Source organism: Elephantulus edwardii, unplaced genomic scaffold (assembly GCF_000299155.1).
Source record: "Elephantulus edwardii isolate Elephantulus edwardi_28Jun2011 unplaced genomic scaffold, EleEdw1.0 scaffold00074, whole genome shotgun sequence".
Taxonomy (NCBI): domain Eukaryota; kingdom Metazoa; phylum Chordata; class Mammalia; order Macroscelidea; family Macroscelididae; genus Elephantulus; species Elephantulus edwardii.
Genome location: NW_006399824.1, coordinates 12,384,575 through 12,409,164, shown reverse-complemented (window position 1 = coordinate 12,409,164; position 24,590 = coordinate 12,384,575). Strand labels below are relative to the sequence as shown.

The 24,590-nt window shown below is 34.4% G+C and overlaps 1 protein-coding gene across 1 annotated transcript in view; it reads right to left on the bottom strand.

The window, feature by feature from the left end:
- The window catches only part of JMJD1C (jumonji domain containing 1C), a 317,954-nt gene that overhangs the window by 24,670 nt on the left and 268,694 nt on the right, over positions 1–24,590 (bottom strand). The window contains exons 4-12 of the mRNA XM_006889056.1: positions 20,500–20,605; positions 17,478–17,602; positions 15,543–15,686; positions 15,263–15,449; positions 13,484–15,165; positions 10,443–10,615; positions 8,017–10,217; positions 3,214–3,415; positions 953–1,167 (exon numbers count right to left, since the gene is read on the bottom strand). Coding sequence (XP_006889118.1) covers positions 953–1,167; positions 3,214–3,415; positions 8,017–10,217; positions 10,443–10,615; positions 13,484–15,165; positions 15,263–15,449; positions 15,543–15,686; positions 17,478–17,602; positions 20,500–20,605 — 5,035 coding nt within the window. The remainder of the gene's footprint in view (positions 1–952; positions 1,168–3,213; positions 3,416–8,016; positions 10,218–10,442; positions 10,616–13,483; positions 15,166–15,262; positions 15,450–15,542; positions 15,687–17,477; positions 17,603–20,499; positions 20,606–24,590) is intronic.

The window sequence follows — 24,590 nt, the reverse complement described above, 5'->3', positions numbered from 1 at the left end:
CCAGGCCTGAGGGCCACAGATTAAAATCACCCACCTTGACTTGGTAGCATCACTTTCTGTCCCCTAGGCCAACAGAACTCTATGTTGTTGTTAACTACTGTTGAGTCTTAGATGACTCATAGTGACCCTATGAACAAAAGACCTGAACACTTATATAACTGTTATCATTTATCTGAGCTCAGAGTGTTTCTGGAGGTAAGAAGTTTCACAAGTGGATGCCACTCCTGCTTCCCAGCTTGTTTTCATCAGGAGCTCCACCAAACACTGTCCACCGTAGGTAACCATTATTGCATTTTCAGAGTCAAAGTGTTTAGCATCACAGCTACCATGAGTTAGCTTTGTACAGCAAATGGACAGACGAGTGCTATACTGCTTAGAATAATGTTTGACCTAAAACAAAACCAGGCCCAAGGGCCCAAATTAATTTCCAAGCCAGACTTGCATCCTGGGCTTTCACTGGCCAAAAAAGTGTCTTCCAACCAAGCAATTGCTCCAGAGCCAGCCCCCAGCCAGCACAGAGGGACAAAGCCAAGGATTCACCCCTCTGAGGCCACATGAGTTTCCAAAAAGGAATGTAATAGAAGGAGAAAAACAGTGAAATGATACGGTGATTTCATCAAGCATTAAAGTCAACTGGAAAATACTTGTGACCATAAGTAAAAGTACATGTGCTTTTGTTGTTGTTGCATACTGTGAAGTCAGAACCGACCCACAGCTGACCTGGGTTTTCAGAGGCAGTTAATCGCACCAGAGAATTCCCATCTTTCTCCTATAAGAGTAACTGGTGGATTTGAACCCTGTGCCTTCGAGATTACAGTGTAATTCCTTATGACTAAAAATACAATATGGATGATTAAAATACTTTTTTACAGATTAGACATAATTAATAGAAACATTCTAAAATGGAAATCTGTGCAACCATACATAGTTTAAATAATAAAACCTTCCTTACCATCCTTTTTAACCCAGGATAAAGCTGTTTTCTCAGATGTTACAAGTTGACAGAATTTATCACCTATTATATCCAATATGTATTTAGATGTTTCTATGTCTAGTTCATCATCTTCGTAATTTTCATGTGTCCACAAACTGATAGCTTCATCATCGTACTGGTCAGGAGAAGAGAAACCATCTATTCTAACCACTCCATTTTTACTAAATGACAATCTGAAATATCAAGACATAAAAGCATAAGATGTATATTTTCAATACAAGTTAAATTTTTAAATCGCAAATAAATCAATGTTTTTGAATAGGAAAAATAGAGGATTGTTAATGTGTACATTCAATAACTGTACCTATCATGCTCAATTAAAAGGACTTACAGTCTTTAAGCAAATAGCAATAAACAGCATTGCCAATAAGAGAATTTATATATAAACCAAATCAGCACCCCACTAGGATTAAAAAAAAAAGAGCCTAGCAATCATACCCTTTTCTCTAATTATAGTAATATCAATAAAGTTTTGTAGAAAAGTATGAATGAGAAGTCAGTAATCTTGGAAACCCAATTTCATTGTATCTTCTAATAGATTCTTACATTTGTTTATTTGGTCAAGTTTAGGGTAATCAGAATGACAAATTGCTGTTCTCTTTACTGGCTGGTGGTTAGTACTCAATTACTTTCTATTAATTTTCTTCACTCTTATTAACAACTGAAGATGTCTAAAATTTATTACAGGGTATTCTGTATTTTTAAGCATGTAATTATAATATTACTTATTTCTCTATTTTCCATACTTCTGTTACTCTCCATCTGTCCTTTTAAACTAAATTTCATCTTACTAACTGACTGAGTGGTGCCAGGTGGAGATCCTACAGGACAGAGAACAAGCACAAGGATATACATTTTCCTTGAAGCAAACAGTCTCCACAAGTCTTGCATTCTTAGAAAAACAACTGAATTCAAACTACCAATTTTCAAGTTATTAGCCCAACACTTAATATAGAAAGAGGCTCTACTACCACTACTTCTACAATTTTTAATGTAAGGTTTCTTTTCACTTAAACTAAAAAAGTGACTTAAATGCAAGCATTCCTTAACTTCTTAGGAAGATAATGACTATGAGAATACCAGAGCCAGCAACATTAATGACATTTCTTTTTTCTCTACACCCTTTAATCTTCATGAATTCTTATGAGACATGTAGCACTGCTGTTCACATTTTGAAGCTGAACTATGCTTAGAGGTCTTAATGCAGTTAATAAAGCCACACATAAAATAAAGAGCAGAACTGGGATTCAAAGCTAGGAATGGCTGATTTTAGAATAGGAAACGTTAAGCTGTTGTTAAATGATGTGGAGTAAATTCTGACTGGTATCAATCCCAAGAGGCAGAGTAGAACTGCATTATGGGCTTTTCTAAGGCTGTTATCTTTAGGAAGCAGATAAACATGTCTTTTCTTCCACAGAGCTGCTGGATGAGTTTCACCTGCCAGACTACTGACACTATTGATTACTGCAACCACTATGAAACTCATTTAACAAAAACAAATAAACCAACTGCTAAGAATTCTAATTCAACTTTTGATAAATCTAGGACAGAGTAAGCCTATTCTATACAGTTTCCAAAGCTGTATACGTGCAGAAGCAGACTTCCACACCCTTCTTAAGTGAAGTGGTTATTCAGTTCAAATTCCCAACACTTTGGTTAAGCAACCACACACTTTATATTAGCATGGCTCTTAAATATTCTTACTGGCTAGATTATTATTTTTTAATTGAACTCTTACTCTTAAAAAACCTACTAAAGCATTAATTAAGTAATGCTAATATTAGGATAACAACAGCTATATAAAAAATGGATTTTACTTTTAACAAGAAAAATGCGTGAAATAAGACATGGTACAAACAAATCCTTATTTATATAATGACATTTTTCTGGATTTATAAATGTTAAATGTATATTTAATGAAAGTATTGATATTCCACTAACTTTACAGTGAATTTCTCAATTTTAAGTAACCTAGTTATACAACCTGTGCTTACTAGCTAAAGCTGTAATATATATTCTACATTGATTTGTTCAAAGTACAGAAATTAAAACAAATCTCTTAGAAGAGGGTCATATGGAAAAGTTAAGTCATGTGAATAAATATTTGATTAAAGAGTTAAAAGCACTAAAATTTGATCTAAAGTTTCAATGAACTACATTTTTTTAACAAATTACAATTAAACTGATTATAAATACTGTGGTCATGTATCTTCACTTACCGTCTAAAGTAGTAAAACCTACAAAATACTGGTGAGTGAGTTGGTTCTTCTCCTTTTTTACTCCGAATAAGTCTACATTCTCGGCACTTCTGTAAATTAGGCCCTATCTCACAGCAGGAATCATCCTGTAAAAATGACTCCCCAGTTTGTTTTAGCTTCTTGACTTTACGCCAATCTTTTAATACTGAACGAGGGATGCCAGCTGTAAAATTAGTAGGGAAGAATTAGCATAAATGTTTTGCAGAAATGTTTATTCCGTGGATGAATTAAAATAAATTATATAATTTTAACACTATACTAAGATCGGAGAAAAACAAAGAGCTGTATTTTAAAGTTGTAGGTACTCAAAAACTAAAAAGTCCACAGTAGGCTTTCTATTAACAAACCAATCATTAGGACCCAAACTCCTAAGTCAGTGTACCAGAAATGTAGAATTTAGGGCAAAACCTCTTGTCAATAGCAGAGGTATGTTGTTCAGAGCATCTACTGTACAATTAATGAAAGATCACACATTTTACAGAAAGAACTATAATTATTTTTAACTTTTTATTATGATTTAGTCAAAGTTTACAGAACAGATTGATATTCCACTCAACCACTGAAAATCAGCCATTTCTAGGATTGCTGCCTGGTTCTCTCCCTGTAATTATATGTTCTTCCCTGTCTCCAATGTAGGTCAGTGTGACATAGGGCTTAATCCATTAGATCAATACACATGCAAGAGAGCATGGATGCTTATACATGTAATACTTACGGAGGGAAATTGTTGCCAGAGGGGGAATTCTGCTGGCCTAGTGGTAAGGATCAGGAATGTGGTTCAAATCCACCAGCGGCTCCTCGAGAGGGATGGGGAAATCTCCTCCCATGCAATTTACTGCTTCAGTAAACCTGCTGGAGGGCCAGCTAAGAGTCAATTCTAGGGGAGCTCTGGTGGCCTAGTGGCAAGGAGCTCCAACTACAATCCCAGAGGCGCACGGTTCAAATCCACCAGATGCTCTGCCAGGAAAGGAGGGACAATCTCCTCCCATACCAGTCAGATCTGATTTGACGGTACACTCACACAAAAACTTGGGGGGAAAGGAAAAAAAAAGAGTCAATTCTGACTCGATGGCAACAAACAGCGGCAGTGGATTTTTATTACAATTTCTTCTAATCATTTACCTTAAAGCAAAACTAAACATGCATTCTGAATAGACAGAAACAGCTTTTAACCAATACACTTTCAACTCCACAGGACCGAACAAATTAAACAGAATGGACTACTACTTGTTGAAAAAATTTGTAGGACTAATATAAATGAATAAAATAATAAAGAATAAGACAACCTAAAAAAAGATCTTGTATCAACAACAAAAGGGGACCGCTAAAGTATTTTTTTAAATAAAGGAATTACAAAGATACGAAGGACCAGGTCAACCTGACAGCTTTTGGTATTATAATTTCTTCTAGTCTGGTCACACACAGTTATAACAAACTCCTTTTATAAAACAGTGTAAATATATGGTAAATAAAACTTATCCTCCAAATGTATGTATGTATCTAATCTTTTAGGACATCTGAAAGTTTTGTACTAAGATACCTGGACAAGGAGGAAAAACACCAGAAACTTAGGAACATTTCTGCTTCCTTTTACCCTAAGAACTTTTACGATTTACTAGAAAATTCAGCAGCTCTAGCAACACAGCACTGGGGAAGAGAATAAGAGACACAAAGAGAAGCCTTTACTCTGATGCTCAATTACTAAAAGATGATTTTTTTTAAGAAATAGAACTTAAAATTGGATTATAGTTAAAACTCAGCAGCTTTGTATATCAGGAAGCTTACAGATTTATTTCAGTTTGGTAGTTAATTTATTTGAGCTGTGGTGCTGGAGAAGAGTATTGAATATACCATGGACTGCCAAGAAAACAAACAGATTCATCCTAGAGAGGGTTAAACCAGGCTACTCCTTGGAGGCAAAGATTCTGGGGCTTCGTCTGACATACTTTGGACATGTTGCAAGGAGAGACAGGTCTTTGTAGAGGGACATCATGCTGGGTAGAGTGGAGGGACAGTGCAGGAGGGAGAAGACCCTCTATGAGGTGGATTGATTCAGTGACTGGGGTAATCGGAATGGGTGTGTCAGAGGCAATGGGATTAGCACAGGATAGAGCAGGGTTTAGGGCTGTTGTACATAGGGTCACTATGAGTTGCAAATGACTCAACGGCACATAACAACAACAACAAGTTAATTTAAGAATATAAAATGAAATTACATAAAAAACTAGTCATGGGAAAGGAGACAACTTTTAATTATCACAGTAACAAAAAGCAGCAGATGATAGACATTCCAAAAGACCAAAAAATGTAAAACTTTATCTGGCTTTAGAACGCTCAAATTTAGGGAGGTCTGATAACCTAGTAAATAAGAAGTGTGAACAACCATTCCAAAGGCAAATAGTATGGAGCTCTGGTGGCAAGAATCTGCACTGCAATCCTAAAGGTGTGTGGTCGAATCCACCAGATGCTCCACTGGAGGAGGAAGGGCAATCTCAGTCAGCTCCAATTCATTGGTACATAACAATCACCACCACCACCACAACAACCATCCACATGCAAAAAAAAAAAAAACAAAACCCAAAGGCAAATGCATCAGAGCTCTGCCAAGACAGAGATGGGAAATCTCTTCCTTTGGGATTTACGGACTCTAACTAATCACTGAAGAGTCAATTATGAGTTGGTTCTGACCCCATAACAATGAGTTAGTTTTAGAAGGCACTAACACTGCAGTATGTATATTCATTAGTACATATTAGAATTTTGTATGTATATTGCATAATCTAGGAGCCAGCCTAACTCATTCAATCTTATTTTTACGGATAGTAATTTCCAGTCAATGACCTTTCTAGAGTACTGAGAAGTCTAGAGACTAACATGTGTGTGATCCGGGCCATGGTCTTCTTAGTTACTTGCTATGCATCAGAGAGCTAGACAATGAGTAAGAATGACTGAAGAAGATTTGATGCCTCTGTGTTGTGGTGCTGGAGAAGAGTCCTGAACATACTGTGGACCACCAAGGAAACAAATAGGTCTGTCCTTAGAGAGGGTGAAAGCAAGTATCTCCTTGAAGACTAGGAATTTGAAACTCCATCTCACATACTTTGGGCATGTGGCCAGGAAGGACTAGTTCCTGGAAAAGGATATCAAGCTCAGGAGGGTGGAGGGACAGCGAAGGAGAGAAAAGACCCCAGATGAGAAGGACTGATACAGTGATGGAGGTAGGTGTGTCGGAATCAATGAGACTGGCTCAGGACAGGGCAGCCTTCAGAGCTGTTGTACATAGGGCTGCTACTGAGTTGCAAACTGGACAACACATAACAAAAACAGTAATAATTTCACTGAAAAGGATAGCAAAGATCATCCTTAATCTATGAAATAGGTGTTATACTCAAGGTTAAAAAGCTCTTCGATCTGTGAACTCTCAACTTAAAAAATGAAAAATCTTTCTAGATGGCCCCAAACAAAAGCAAAGAAATTTTTCCCATTATTAAAAGATGGTATTAATAGTTACTTACTATATTCAAGTTGGAAATGAATGATACTTAAACTCTCTTGAACAAAATGTTATTTACCAAATTACTCATCAACTTGGAGGAAAGAAAGCACTGATTCTAGCTCGTCTTAGAACTCTTACTTCTGAGCACATAGTCAGTGACAAAACAGTATGTTTACACTTTAAGAGTTTTCTAACTATGATTCCACAAGAGCCCAAGTGATAAGAGTTAGGAGGTCTTGATCTTTTAGTCTCTGTAAGTACAATGCAAATACATGAATATCCAACAACAAAGGAAATGCTATGAGGAAAACAGAAGAGAAATTAGGATTGTAATAAACTTATTAAAAAGGCACTGTGGGCAGTGATAAAATATGGAAAAAAGTAACACTAAATAAAAAGTACATATCCTTTTATCCTTCTTGTTGTTATCACCTGTCTTCTTCCTACATATGTTTTAGTCTCTTAGCCTCTAAAAGAGCTTGTTTTCCTTTCTTCTGCCATTTTTTGACTGTTCTTTTCATTTAATTCTATCCTCCTAGTTTTCTTTCCTTTATTTGCCTTTGGTTCCCACACAGAAATGGGGGAAAACCACATTCAGTGAAAAGACCAGTAACAGCCACGAGGAACCCAAGAGCTTGAATGAACAGCCACACTGCAGAGATATATACCGCATGTGGATGAATCCATGGATATAGTTAACACTATTAAATGATTTCAACATTGTACAACACAGCTAAAGAAAATAGGCAAACTGAGAAATACTACTTCCAGAATAAAAAAGACTTTACAGTGAATATTACTGCATCCCTTTCCTCTGCTATAATGACAACAATTCTACATACGTATATATTACATATCAATTTTTCACTTATGTCACTTATTCTTAAATACTGAAATACATAAAACCATAGTGATTCCACCTTTTAAAAATTTTTACCATTAAGCATTACATGGAAAAATAGCATTATTAGGCATAGATGGTAATTTCTTTTTTTTTTTTTTTGGTAATTTCAATAGCTGTCAATCCAGTTACCAAATAAAAGACCACATCCACACTACTCTTTTCAAAATTGAGTGGTCAGGTCTCACCTACTATAGGCTACTTATAAAATGAAGTCTGTGGATATGACTGTAACTCTTAGAGATGCAAATCAAGGAAGAAGTTGATTATTTACATCATTGAACTTTAGAGAAGCAGTGTATCATTATTTGTAGAAAATATAGTCACTTTTTCCTGAACGATAAGAACGTATTTATTTACGTACCGCTATTACTGTTGCTCTGCAACTTCAATTTACTTTTTTCTTTAGCACTCCTGCTGAGAATTCCATTGGGCTTCAAATCTTCATCTATTTCACTTTTTCTCTTCTGCAAATCATTCTGCTTCTTTTTGTAAGTTGGTTTAGGCTGCCTTTTAGTCCGTTGCTCTGACTTGCTTTCACTTTCGTCTGAGTCTCCACTTTCAGAGGCAGATTCGTAAGTTCTTTTGGCTTTTCTCCTACTGACTTTATCATCTTTTAAATATTTATCAACCATGATCTTACTATCTACATTATTTTGTATATCATTTGATGTAGAGGCTATTAAGTTTACAGAACATGGCTTAATAATTTCTGACACAGAGTTCCCTGAATTTTCCATTTTATTAGTATTTTTATCTTCTTCTGAATGTCTAGTAAGCCAGGCCTTTTTCAGTTTAGTATGGTAGTTTGGTTGACATGTCTGGGAAGGTTGCCCATTTCCTACAGAGTTTGCTTTGTTTATTGTACTACAGACCACAGTGCTTTCCAAGGAAAGGGAGGCTGAAGATGTCTGATTTTTCACAGTATTAGGCTCAGACTCACTGACATTACTACTTTTATATTGAGCAGCAGCCAATGCTGCCTTGTGCTTTTTTAAATGGATAAAATCACTTGTGCCTGGGAACCCAGAGCTGAGCTGAACACCACTTCCTGTCTTACTACTAACTGGTGTAACTGAAGCTGTGTTGCTAACTTTGCACTCTTGTGACTGAACCACTGACTGACTGGTATTTTTTGAAGAGGTACATTCTAAGGATGTAGATGCCAAATTGCTATTTGATAAAGAGTAAATTACTTCTGAACCACCCCCGCTGGAGCCAGTGGTCGTAGTGACAACAGATGTGAATATACCCATTTTGGTACTAGCTACTGTATTTACAGCTGACATGACTGAACTGGGAATAGTACCCTGTGAGGCAGACGGAAAGATTTTTTCAGATTTTATGTGAATAGTATCTGAATTCACATTTGGTAACATGATTCTTCCAGTCTCTCCAGATTCTGGTGGTTTGAGACAATCTGTTTGGTTTGTCTCAGCTGAAGATCTTTCACCAAGTCTTTCTTTCAAAGGTAACTGCACTGCTGACATATTCTCGTATTTTGTACTAGAAGGTGGACGTACAATAACAGATGCCATAGCAGCCTGTGTCTTTCCATTGCTTTTTTCCACATGCCATTCAGCTTTCTCTTTGTTGAGGTTATTAGATTTCCACATTTCTGTCAAACTCTGTTCAGAAGAACTCTTGAAATTTGCTTGAGAATCTTTTGGTTCAGGTATTAGAGTTGGAGGCTTTTGAGATTCTTGAACTTTCCCACCAGCATTTACTGGCATCACTGGGGTTAAAGTTGGAGGAGAAAGATTACTATAGCTGCTTTCCTTTCTTTCCACACTGTGATGGATTGGTGGGTGAAATACTGGTGCTCTATGTAATGCTGGCATACTTCGGAGTGTATTTGTAGAAGAAACTGTCAAATGAGTAGGACTTCTACTGTCATTTCGGAAGGTGGTGACTGAATGAGATGAAATTTGATGAAGATGATCTGGGATTTTGCCTGTCACTAAGCTTTCATTGTCAGTCTGGTGTTTAATCAAAGGTGGAGGTTTTGAAAGTGATGATATAAATGAATTCAGAGTTTGAGGATTACTTGCTGCTACAAGAGCACTGCTCTGCTTATCTGTGTAAATACTGGAGACCTCTTTGGCTGGGTAGGATCTTGGTGGTTCATTGACTACGCTATTGGACAATGTAGTGAAATAATTACTTTGGGGCAGACTCTGAGGCACTGGGTGCTTCATTTTATAAAGATCAGATACTGAACGTTCTAAATCTTTGTCTTGTTTGATAACATGGCTTTTAGGGCTAGAAGATGATGATGCCACTCTGGAATAATTCTCTCTTTCACTCTCAAGCCCTTTGATTTTAGTTGTAAAAGGAGCAACATCAATACTTTCTTGAAGAATTCGACGGTGTTCTTCCTTATATTTGTTTAATCTTTCTCCTGTCTCCTGGGGTGGCCTCTGTAATTGATTCAATAATGGATCCACAAAATGCCTATGCAAAAGACCATCTTTTCCAGTCTGAGATCTACTTGGATCCAGGTCACTTTTTGTTGATGTAGAGGTAACAGATCGTAACGGTTCAATAAAAGCTTTCCTCTCCAAGTCTCTAAAATAAAACAACACACAAAAGATTTTGTAAACACTTTTATATACTACAAAGTTAGTTTCTATGTATTAACATTCCATTATCAAAGAAAAACATCTTTGTATTCTTAATGAACGAATCAGAAGTTATATTAATAGAAACTGAATGACTTTTCAAATCCTAGTATTAGGTAAATGAGAAAATAAGAAAAATGATAACTGAAAGTATTTTAAGTTTTAAGCTTACTCTTTATGATGATCTACTAAGGTTTTTGTCAATGGTGGGCTGGAATGCGCTGTAATTTTAAGAGGTCGATGAGGCTCCGCACTGGAAGGCCTGACAGGAATGTGACTAAGTAAACCAATGCCATCTGCTGAAGTCACAGGAGTGGGCTGATGTAACCAAGGACTGGGAGAATTCTATTTAAAAAAGAAAAACCAAAACCAGACTTTAGTTACCAGAAAAATCTAAACACAGTATCACAAGTGGCCTTTAACAGCAACATATAAACACACAGAACATTACTCTTTTTTAAAATTCATCTGAAGTCAAATATACTCACAATTTCATACACTTTTCATCAGATTTAAAATGCTAACTACTGATAGTGGAAGATTTCAAGATACATAATACTATTTTACAAATTGTAACATTACTTTGTTTATAGGAAAGAAAAAGAACACTTGGTTAACAGAGAAACAGACAGGATTTGTTATTTCTAAAATATATTACAAGGGAATTAAAAATTGTTAATTTTCTACATTATCAATATCTCGCTTTACTCATAATTAAATTTTCTGATCAATTTTTATGACTAATGAGACATTTAACTACTCAATATCATGTTCATGAATTGTATCTGTGTTATGATCTGGCATTTTTCTAGGATATGTTTGTCAATAGGGCAGGGATAAGAAATACATAGTTTGTCTACAGGGAAGAGAAAACAAATACATAGAAAACACAACCGTCTTTGGTTTTAACAAAAAAGAGTAAATTTTACCACTCAAGATGAACAGTGACAAACTATGTGATATTCCAACGCATACATGTTGCTATAAAATTCAGATTAAAAATATGGATTATAGTCAGATTCTTATAAATGAAAGAACACACTTCTCCAAAGGGTAATTCAAATAGGTTTTAAAAGGGTGGAGATTAATAAAATCCAGAGATCTTAACTTTAAATAAACTATGGCAATAAGACAATGTCATATAAAATAATTTAATGTAGTACTGCTTAATTTTATTGATTATCCCCCACACAAATATTAGGGTATAATATTTTCATTATCTTATATAATGAATAAAAATTAGATATGCTTGTCATTTAACAAGTTTATGATCAATGAATAAAAAACATTTTATGTTTTTATAAACACAAAAGCTGGGCTAAGAGGCCATGGGACATACTGAAAAATGATGCCTTCTTACAGCAAGTTCTCAAAACAGAGTTTGTCACCAAATCAATAAAAAAAAGTTCAAAACTATTTGCTGTTTTCTCTGTGTACTTCTGGCCTGCCTTATGAAGACTAATTCGAAGCAATAGCTATATTCATGATATATCTAATGATAAAGAGGCAAAGTAAAAGTAAATGTGAACTGGGTATTTGACTCATCAAGACTGATTTTAATCTGGCAAATTTTTTAAAATTAAATTTTATTAATTTTAAGGAACATTTAGATATTTTGGATTTCCATTCATTAATTGTTGCACTATTTTATTCTGGCAAATTTAAATCACACTATTTAAGTGATTAATTACACTTCACTGGCCTCAACTACTTAATGCTGACACTCGCCAGCAAGTTCAATGTTATCATAAAGAAACAAAATTCTGTAACTCAGAAGCTCCAACATCAAATGTGGAAAGTTGGTGTAAAATAATATATGGCATTCAAAGTTGACAACACTGAGAGAAGACTGAAGTGCCTATAAAAGTATAGCCAAACGATCTAGTATTTGTAATGAGAATAAGCCACCAAAAATATTACTCAAAATTATTAACATTTCATATTGCATTACCCAACTTCTGGGTGCCTTTTGCGAGTAATGTCGTCATACATCCCAACCAGGGACTCTTTTCATAACTCATGAACGTTAAATGCCAATACAGCTTCCCAGAAGGGATTCCATGAAGATCACTGGGCATTAAAAACATCTACCTTTTATTCACTCTTACTACTCCTAAAGCTGTGTGTAAGCAACTGTTCCTAAAATAATAAGAAGCTCACTAGCACTGTTTCCAAATTGCAACTTTTGTATACTGTAGATTACCACCCAAAATGGCAGTAACAGCAAAAAAGATAATATTAAGAAAGTGATAAAAGCTTCCCAGGTGTATATGAAAAGCAGGTTTATGTTGTCTCTATAAATTTAACAGTGACATTCATTCCTAAATTTTTTTTTCCTCGTATGTCTGGTATTATCCTCAAAATGTAAAAGAAAAAAATTAGAAAGAATTTTCTAAAGGCATGTGTCATGAAGTCAACTTCCATCCCACCCCGATCACCTTCATCCTGTTTATATCGACAGAAGCTCATTTTAAATTTTAGTCCAATGACAGTGGGTTCCAAAAAAAAAAAAAGAACAGCAAGGGGGCTTGGAGTCATACCCAGTAAAGGACTGGCAATAGAATTTATCAGGGTGAAATGAGACAATTTGTATTTTAAAACTATTTTGATAAGACATACAAACAAGACTGCTAAAATTTAAAAAAAAAATTTTTTAAAGACGAGACTGCTAAAATTTCTATAAATTTTGACCTACATGTCACACTTACACAAATTTAGTTGTGCAAATTGAGCTATGTATTAAAGCTATAAAGATATCCATACTTAATAGTAGGAACAATCTAAAAAGTACCTTTTCTCATGGTTTAAGAAATTTTTACGAAAGCAAAACTTTATAATCGAAAGTATGTTTTCTTGCTCAGTTATCAATTATTTTAAAACAGAAGTGACGTTCTGAGCAATTCTACAGTAAAGAATTAAAAAAAATAACGAATACAAATTTCAGTGTCATCCTTGCATAGACGCCATGCTAATCTTCTCTATATCATTCCAATTTTAGTGTATGTGCTGCCGAACTGAGCACTAAAAAGTAACTTTTAAACAGACTTTACTAGATTTCAATTTCTAAGTCTAGTATGTCATTATTAAGTATCAAAGGTTTCACTAAAAATCCTATTTGAAATATGTAAGCATAATTTATACTAACAAATGATCTTAAAAGAGACAAAACAGGTATTAAAACAAACAAACAAAAACCATACTGGCATAACTTACCCTCCTTAAGGAAGCTTCTGCATTAACTGCATTTTCTGGGTGAACCCATTTAGAAGAGGGTAGACCAAGTCCTGAGTATGTATGTGTCCCATTTGGATACTGCCAAATAATTGGATAAAGTCCAAGTTGATTATATGAAGCAGAAGGATGGGCTTGTCCAAGAAGATGAGGTGACTGGTGCTGTAATAACTGCTGCTGTTGCTGGTGTGCTAGTGCTAAGTGGCTTAAGCTGCTGGCATGAGCAGTCTCTAGTCGTGGATGGCCACCCAGTAAGGAGGCAGGAGGCACTCCTGGTAAGACAGTAGGAATTAAATGCGGGTGATGAACAGAATGGTGTGGGCCACTAGTCAGTGGGTGGGTGTTAATAGGAGGTAATGGAGTTTGACTGGATGGCCCTGCCAATAAGTGGGGTGTAGGAGTTAAGGCAGGATGATGAGTACTTGGATTTAAACAGGTTCTATGAGATGAGGAATGAAGAGGAAACGGATGCTGGTTTAAGAAAGGAGTAATGTGATTTGCTCCTGTTTCTGGCCCAATAAGTGCAGGGTCTCTATAAACTGTGAAATGTTCATTTTTATCAATGATTAAAGGGCTCTTTGTAGCTTCCAATGTATTGACTCGAGTAGAAACTGGGTGAAAGCTGCATCTTGATAATTCATGTTCTACTTTATTCATCAGTCTTCTCTCACCAGCAGCTTGATTATTCATGTAAGTAGTCTTAGGCTTTGTAGACTCAGGAGAATGGGAAATTTTGGATTTAACAACTTCAGGCGAGGGATTAGATTTTGTCTTAGGAGCATCGGCTGATAAATTAAGTTTTGATTTTATAGCCTCAGGGGGTGGACTTCGCTTACGAAGTTTATTCTCTTCTGTTACAGAAACTGCGGTTAAAGATGACATATATGAGACATACTGACTTTTCTCTTTATCTAAGTTCAGGTGATCATTCCCTAAAGAAGTATTTGCATTTGATTGTGTTAAATCCACTTTAACTACATCACTAACCCAGCTCTGATCAGAATCTTGTTTTGTTGTTTCCAAGTATTTTACATTTGCAATAGAGTGTTTTGAGTCACTACCATTAGGATCTATTTTCTGAAGTGATGAAAGGCCAAAGGTATTAGAATTTTCCTGAGCCGCCTTTTGTGAATTAGTGTCATTTGTAATATCAATAACACATTTTGGTGTAGGTGGTCTGGATACAAACTTTTCTTTTGGTACTAATTCCATTGTATGTGTCTTCTCCATACTGCACTCCGGAAGAAGTATATCATTAGGATTATGATCAGAAAGTGTGCCCTGTTCTGATGAATGTATAATCATATTATCTTGAAGTTGAGAGTCAACTACTTTCAGCCTCTCTATTTCTTCATTTTTTTTATCTTCCTGTATTTGATCCCATGCAGCTTGACTATTTGTTAGTGTCTGTTCCCCTGCTTTCTCGTTATTGTGGTGTTTTCCTTGTTCTCCATTTATCTTTGAAGTGTTTTTATTTTTCAACTCATTCTCTGACTGTTGCTCTGGGGGATTTTCTATTATTTTCTTCTTTGAATTTTCCGAGTCACTCTCAGAAAGATCGGAAACATTTTCAGTTCTCAGTCTTTTCATATTTAGTTTCTTTTCATCCTCCTCGGGCTTCCTTCTTTTATTCATCAAGTGTTTATTTTTACTTTTAGCATTTTCTGTAAGGTTTAAAAAAAAAAGGTCTTATTTTCATATCAACATTAAATCAGCATTTTAGAAAGACACTGTTTTACTCCTTTTACAATGTAATCCTACCTCCTCGCATTATATAATCATATTTTTCTTCCTTCATCTTTTCATCATCTGGTATGCTGCTATCTGATCCCTTCCTCTTATTTGGACGAGTATTTCTTTGTTGCTGGTGTGGACTCTGTTTTGGTACTGAGGCTTGGGAGTTCATTGCTGGTCTGGGACTGTTTGCTTGGGCGCGTGTATAATGACCCTAAAATAACCAGTTAACAATTTAACAGTTTAGGGACTAATTTTAAGTAGTTAAAAAGAAAATACAGTAACTCATCAGTAATAACATACATACGTGAATAGTGTTGCTATTTTGACTGGCACGAGACCTACGTCGTGATGTAATACCAATATTTTCACCTTTTAACAAAGAATGAACAACATCATCTAGAAAGGTCATTTGAACCATAGAAGGATCGACATTCTGTGGTTCTAGTACCTAAATGATAAACAACATAAAGAAACAAAAAAAGGAAACTATTAAGCCCTCTCAGTTAATCAAAATAATAATAAGCACTATTTTTCAAATTAGTAGAAATATTTAATCAGTTTTTTATCTAACTTGTAGTGTCAAATTTATAAATCACTTTTAATCATTACTAAAATCTTAATTTTCTGAAAGCCATACTGTTTTCAACTGTTGATCAAGACTTAAAAAAGCAAAATATGTTCACAAGAATTTTAGAAAAAAAAAAAAGTCCAAGTGCCAAGGTAACGATTATACACTGTACTTATAAAAGTCAAGTAATTTTTTAAAAGCAGCTCCTTAAAATGAAAAAGAAATTTACAAAGGAAACTTTTGACAAAAATTATGCAGATGAATATTATTAAAATGGCTAAAGGGAATCTTAAAAATTACTTTTAAAGATTTCCAAGTAATTTTTTACTTCATTAAGATGAAACTTAAAATTTTCAAATGTTAACCAAGGCATATTTATTCATATACTCTCCTACAATGTGGAAGAAAGTAATTTTTCCCCCTTCTTAATAAAATTAAGCTAAGGCTTTAAAAGATTTTTGTTCCGCTTGCCATCTCATCAACAGTCCAAAAAGAATAAAAACAGAAACCCACAGAAACAACAAGGAAAATGGTTTAAAATCTTTCAGATCCTATTTAAAAATACACATATGAAGCCTATAACATTAAGATTCATTTTAAAACAGTGAGCATTATGAATTCTGGGACTTATGGGACAAGAATTACTAACTGTATTCATTTTATTAGTGAGACATTTTATTTGGGAAATTTTAGTTAACCTAAGAACTTATTAAATGTAATCAATAAGAGTTTGATGCCTATTCACCAGACGCTCTGCTGGAGAAGGAAGGGCAATCTCCTCCTGGGTAAGGCAGTACTGTTTGCATTAAAAACCAAACCAAAACAAAACAAAAAAGGCGCAAAGAGCTTGATGTCTCTATTTCAGAAAACTGATTTAACCAACGGCCAAATATCACTAGTTAAGCACTCAGGGGAATTCTAGTTAGTAGTGAGAATCTGCGCTGCTAACCAAGATGCTGCACAGCTCAGTATTTGGGATCCTTCAATGGTGCCCTGGGAGGAAAAAAAATAGGCATTCACCTATTACTACAATTTGAAGCTTTAGAAACCTAATGGAGGGGAGCTATGAGTCTGAACCAACTCTCTAACAATGAGTTTTTGTGGGTATTCTCTAAAAATATTTTTTTTTAAGTTAAGGACTCAGTGGCTGACTGAAAGGGTTTGAGCCAATCAGTAAGATATTAAGTCAGGAACAAATGGCAGTCTGCTCCTGTGTGTTTTAGAAACTATGGGGCAGTTTTACTCTGTTATATAAGGTTGCTTTATGTCAGAACTGACTCCATACCAACAAGTTTTTGTCCTCCCTGTCCTCCAATCTTCATGATATATAACATGCTCTCCAGAGAACATATGTGATACATTTAAATACATTAAAAACTCAGAGATGCATTATTTTGAGGGAATGAGACATATGAATTTGAAAAAAAGTAAAAAAAAAAAAACCCCAAAACGAAATAACCACCGGTTTTTATCATTAGGTGCTGTCAAGTCGATTATGACTCATAACTGATCTTTAAGTAGGTTTTCAGAGGCTGTAAATCACTGGGAAGAAACTGTCCATTTCTCTCACACAGAAACACTAGTAGATTTGAAGTGGTAGTCTTATGTTAGCAGTAAAACTTCAGATTGACTACATCACCAAAGCACTTTCACAATACTTGGACTATTTACCTGATCATTCATAACGATCATGGTGCGAGTGAAGAGGTCATGATGAGTAATTATGCCAGTAAACCACTGGGTGGCAGAGTCTTGCCTGTATACTCTCACTCGGTATCCATTTAAGGAATAAGGACCTTTTGAAAAAACAAACATAAGAAATAAGGGTATCTTCAAACTGAAAAAAAAAGAAAAGAAAAAAGAAATAAGGGTATCTTAAAAGACATTTTCATTTAAGAACTTTTAAAACAGGCATGAGCTGTATGATTGGTGAGTAATACCCACACTATCAACTTTCCAAAAATTTTTTTAGGTGGCAAATGAATATATTTTAGAGCCAGATCACTATTACCATTAAACTAAATGTAAATATCTTGAGTCGGTGAGAAAGAAAAAAAAAGAAGAAAAGAAAAATTAAGTCAGAAAGACAATTTAGTATTTCTAGGATCATGAGTTAAGAGGGTAGTAAAGAAACTTAAATAAACTTGGTCTATAAAGTAATAAGGTTATATAAATGTTAGAGAACAAGGCTAAAATGGAAACACACTTTGTAACTTCTTCCCTGGGTCTTTTGGTTGACAAAACTTTACCACAATCAACTATAAATTTTGAGTCTTCTTTAACAACTCTTAAAGTGGACCAAAGTCTTAAAAACATATATGTTTAGAAATCATAAATATCTCAATAAGAATGTCTATATACTAATACACTGGTATACTTTGGACCAAGCTTTTTCAAATAATTACACACACACACACACACCCCTATAATTATTTTATAAAGTCTATATAATAATAAAGGCTACACACACAGAGAGTTCTGGTTTTGGAGCCCACAGGTAATTGTGCTGCTAGCCCAAAGGCCACACCTCTTTGATGATTCAAACCCACCAGCAGCTCAGTGGAAGGTGGGCAACCTCCTGTTTGATCTACAGCTTCAGAAATCCAGTAAGTCAGAAATTCAGAATAAGTGGATACAACTGACAGCACTGAGGAGAGATCTTAGTGTAATATGCTTATTACTACAAAAGTCACTCCACAAAAGAGGATTTTGGAGACAAATATGTTTTCAACTCCCAGACATAAAAAGGCTATCAAATACCTGAATGTTTAATAGGAAGTATTTTGAGAGTGGTACCAAAAATGGCTTTTGCTAAACAATAATAGTAATATACATACCTAATTTACAAAATGTTTACATAATCTGTAAAAGCTAATTAATCCTCTCCAACTATCAATTAAGTGTTGTTATTCATAAAATTTATGGAAGTGACGGGTTAATTTTTTCCCTCCCTTAAGAATCTTTCTTTTAAGGCTGAAATAGATTCAAACAGTCTGAAATAGTAGTGGTTTAATTTTTGCCATTAAAAAAAAAATTAACTCCAGTAACAGCCTAAAATTAAAGAAAAATATGTATTTTTTTATTAATTACTCTAAGATTTATACAAGAAATCAAATGCTTTCATATTGAAAAAGTAAGATGTTGACTGGCTGGGAAATAAAGGAGGAGGTGACTCATGAATGTTACTTGATAAGCATAATCCATTATGTATGTCCATGTTTACTAGAAAAAAGTATTAATCTGATTTTTCTTCCTAAATATAGAAAATACAGTAATTCCAAATTGGAATAATTTTCAATTTTTTAGTAGATGATCTATACTGGTTTATTCCCACCATCTTTTAAGAGTATTTCAGACAATTCTGCATGGGATTTTTTTCTGCATAAAAGGCCTTTTCTTTTACCTCTAAGTAGATGATGAAGAAACAAATTTGGAAAAAATTTACTAGTTTCATTTATTTAACAAATAAATTGCAAGGGGGTGGGGGAGTTGGGGGGGGAGAGAGAACACGCGTGCGTGAGACACAGACATACAGAGAGACACAGACACACACACAGACACACAAAGACAGACACAGACATACAGAGAGACAGAGATAAAAAGTTATGGAAGAGAAGAACTGCCAAGCAATTAGAATGAACAAAGTTTGTTATCAGGTTGAAAATTAATAAACAAAATCTATTTAAAAGCATCTGTGAGTTTTGAACAAATGAAAAGATGAACCTAACCATTCCACAAGTTATATTATTAATTTTTCAGTTATTTTAACTGTATGATGGTTTGTTTAAAAAAATTAATAGAAAGAAATAATAAATTAGAGGAAAGATATAATAAGCTAGAAGAAAATTAATGGGGCTGTAATAACAGTCAAAGCTTGATAGTTACTGAGGTCAGGGTGTAGATACATGGAAATTCACAGGAAAAAATTATCATTTATGTATTTGTTATAAATTATGTCTAATAGAAAGTTCAATAGCTAATTTGCTTTAAAAAGTTTACAGGTAATCTGCTGCAGCAAATACCGAGAGAGCACAACAGGTGTTATTTTGAGATATTACTACTAATGCTTAACTTGTATCACATGGAAATTGAGGTGAGATTAAGTATGAGAATTTAACATCACAGTACTTTTAAAAATAACGTTATCAATACTCCATGCCATCAATTCATGGTTTTATGTTTATACACTGTCATAGAAAGAGCAATCACTAATAACTACAAAACATCATTGGTTTAATGGTCACATATAGTAGACATTCCTGTAGCTGACTTAAAACAAAAAACTAGGACTACTATTGTGCTAACAACTGAGGAAGGCACACTGAAATAGGCCACTTTTATCACATACCAACAGCATTCTTCAAAGGGAACTGAATGTGGCTTTGGGCAACCCTCTACTACAAACAACGCTTCCTTCTCCAGGAAGGACACACCTAACACATTCTATAATATGGAAAATTTCCTATGAACAAAACACCTGTGTGGCTAAAATACTTTGTCAACCATCTGACCTGGATAACTTAATAAATTACAGAAATAAACCTCCTAATGCAATGATTTTAATTCTGCCATTATCTCCTCAAATATAAGTAACTAAAAATATGAAATTTGCTCTTCCGCTTATATTGCACATTTTAGACCAACCAAAAGTTACCTAGTTCCCATAAACAATGCATAACTTCAAAATAATTACCTTGCATAAAAATCTCCTGAACTTTTTGTTCCTTTACCCAGACTTTCACTTCCTCATGAAGTTGCGGGTTGTCCCTGAGAACTGGGTTTAGGCTGTCTATGTCGTCCTAGAATTATAGATTAAAAGAAAGGTCCATGTTATGCTCACCTAACATTGATGTCACCAACTTTTCCTCATATATATATATATTCTAAGGAACTGAGGAAAATTTCTTGATCTAAATGTATGTAAAAACACAAAGTCATGAGTTATAGTTTATTAGCAACTGTATTTAAAATAGATTATAAGAAATTCACCTGTGGTTAAGATTTGATACTTGCAAAGAACATACTAATGTCAAAAACTGAAATACACTAATGTGGTTTTTCTATCTATTAAAGCATGTCTCATCGAACTTAGCCTTTCCAAAGTTTCACTCACAGTAATAATTTAAAAATACAAACCAAACAGTATTTAAGGGAGTGGCAAAAAACCAAGAACAGAAAAAACCCCAACCCCCCCCAAATAATCCAAACAAAAACAAAAACCCAAACCAGCTCACCAAACCAATGAACAACAAAACAAAAACACCAATATAATCCCCAAAACTCAAACTTCCGTATTTGTGACAATAAACATAGATACTATTATCTTTCTATAACACCTAAATTATTAAAATCCTTCATCCAATTTTTTTATTTAAATGCCATCAAATTCCATTCAACTCAGACCTCATCTAACAGTGAAACTTCAGGACTAAAGGTTTTTCTTTTCCCAAGCCACTCTCACAGCTTGCAGATAATTAAAATCACATTATTTATAATATTATTATTCTCAAAACAGGGAAAAACAGATCTGGACACACACACCAAAAAAAAAAAAAAAAAAAAAAAGATTTTAACTCCTTAGAAATATGAATCACAGTCACATGCTTTCCCACAATCGTTCTGCTCCTCTTTGAAATGCTGCTCTTTTTATCCCCAAGTACCTCTTTTTCTCTTTCTTCAGAAATCAGCAGTAGGGGCCCTAGAGTAGCTGGGAAGAACAAAGCATTACTGTCTGTTGGCTGCTCTTTTCTATGTCGACTAGTTAATCATGGAAACCAGTGAATAAAAAAAAAGAGTTAAAAGAAGGGATTTATACCTGGTAAGTAAAAAGAATTTGGAAAAGTCCAAAAGTGACTGAGAAACTAACCGATTTCTAACCACAGTCATATTTTGTCTTTTTTGTTCTAGAATCTATTTAAGAAAAGCTTTTCCTTATAATCACAACACTGCTTTAAAGCAGAACTCAATTTTTAAAATTTATATTATGGTAAATGCTTGGTGTTTTCTTTTTATGTGATACGTGAAAGCTCAAAAGCCCTTAAAAAACCCACAAAATTAAAATGTGTTATTAATGTGTCAGATATTTTTCATTGTAATGCTCGTACAAGTTTGAGACAGGAATTCTACTCAATATAGAACTAGTTTCTGTGGCAGATTTATGAGAAAGATAACTGTATTCTTTACATTTTATTTGGGTGAAAGTTTGCATGTCATATTGGTAGCTCATTCAATTATTCATATACTTTGTTCTATAACACTAATTGCAATTGATTATTAGAAGTAATTATTACAATTTATACTTAAGTCTTTTATTGTCTTTTCAACTTATCTATGTATTAGTTTTTCCTCTTCTCTTTCTACATCCCTACATCTTGGTAATGACCTGGTACTTTTCATAGCCGCACACTTTTTAAATTGACAACCATGCTTAGAAACACATTTGCCATCATTTGTTTGCCGCAAAGTGTTAAGAAACAGGGAGCACACTCATGTTTACTTAAGCATTAGTTATAATTACAAAGAGCTGGAAATAATACAGTGCAACAATATAATGGGGCAATGGCTAAATATTAAGATAATGGACTATTATGCATCTCTAAAAAACTATCAAAAATTTGTGAAATACTGCACAATATGGATGAAACCAGAACAAATTATGCTGATTTACAGAAGTCAGTCACAAAAGATTTAGAGTGGAATACTTTGTTAGGTGTATCAATGCCAAAATTTCTCCCCAATCTATAGATTCTCTTTACTTTTTAAAAAATTAATTTTAATGAAAGTTTACAGAGACTTTGGATTTCCATTCATTCACTGTTGCACACTTTCCTCCTTGCTCTCTCCCTCCAGGTTCTCTTTACTCTTTTGGAAGACACTGTTAGAACTGAAAAATGGAAACATTCTCCGTAACAACGACATACACACAGACCATTGAAACAGAATTAAGAATCCAGAAATAAATCCTTCCATTTATGGGTAACTGATTTTTCACAAAGAGATGAAATTCATTAAATGGAGCAAAGAAAGCTTCTTTAACAAATAGTGCCATTAAAACTGGGTATCTATTTGTAGAAAACTGAACAAGATACATATCTCATACTATATCCAAAAAATACCTAAAGGGCCTGCACATAAAACCTTAAACTATTAAGATCGTCAGAGAAAAAAATTGGAGCGAATTTATGAGCCCAGATCTATCACAGAGAAACAGCAGAGGACAAACTCGACAAATGAGACCGCTAAAAATTACATCCGTTATGTTATTTAAAAACTGCCAAAAGAGAACCTATAAATTGTTTTAAAAGAGCATTTTCATCTCTATTGTTTAGCTTTAAGTTGAAGGAGTGAGAAATTAGTGAAAAATAAACAAAACAAAAGAACAGGAAGAAATATGGGCCTCTAAAATGAACAACTATGTTCCTTGTACAATGTACATAAATGCTTTATTCAGTAGAAAAATAATGGATGACAAAAATGTACCATATAGAAAGTAGTTAAAATATCTCATTTTGAATAAAAATGCATCTTTGTTTCTAGAAAAAGAATCCATAGCATCATTTTAAAAGTAAAATATTTCGTTGATAGATTGACCCTTGTGATCGATGCTAGGTGACAGTTTGGTCTATGACAGAACACAGGACACTTTAACGCCTTAGGAAAACTATTACCATTTTCAGATAACACTGATAGCTATTAAATTATTTTGAATGTGTTCACATCTTAATTTCTATATAAAGATCCAGACCAAACTTCTTGGCGTCAAACACAAGGTTATTCACTCTCCAACAAGACAGGCTTTAAAAACGTTTAAGTTTTATTTCATGACTCTTCCTCTTCTTTAGTCTAAGCGTTCATCTGCATTTTTTTGTCTTCTTAAGATATCATGCTGAGAAAGAGGATCAGAGAGAAAGAGTAAGACCTTCAACAAGATGGATTAACATAGTGACTGTAAAAACTGGGCTTAAGCATGGCAGAGATTGTGAGGCTGGAAAAGGATGAGGCAAGGTTCAGATTGGTTGTTCACAGGGTTGCCATAAGTCCTAGTTGATGTCATAGTGTCTAAACAGCAGCAGCAGCTTGGTAATTTTTCCTAAGAAAATATTACACCCACTAAAATTATCAGCACCAGAGAGGAAGACCCTTGATGACACGGTTAGATTTAGTGACTAGGGTAGCAGGGGCAGGTGTGTTAGAGGCAGTAACATTAGCACATGACAGAGCAAGGTTTAGGGTTGTTGTACATTGTGTCACTATGAGTCGATGGCACATAACAACAACAACAACAACAATTACTTCCCAGGTTATAGCAGGTATACTATTGTTGAATTACCACCTTTTTACTCCTATGACATGTACACCACTTTTTGAATCACAAGCAGTTCTGTTACCCTGTCACTATTTCAGAGGCTAAAAAAAAGTTAAAATCATCAAATCTTTTTAAAAAATTGCTAGTAGACAAAGAAATTAATACATTGACTTTAATAATTTTATAAAAGTAGGAAAAATCAGACACAGTATAGTAAAGGAGATTTACATAAGAGAAACTAAGGATCTGTAAGCAAACACCAGGTATAATTACTGTCAGAAGGGAAACACAGTGGCAGCAGAGATTAGAGGAATGAAGGTGCAATCAGGATTTGATAAGATGGAGTGATAAAAGGCATTGATCAACAGTAATTAATTATAGAAAACACAAAGTACATGAATAATTCTATAAAACACAATGTATATAAAGTCAGTATAATGGATTTGTTGTTGTTATGTGCCATCGAGTCGCTTGCGACT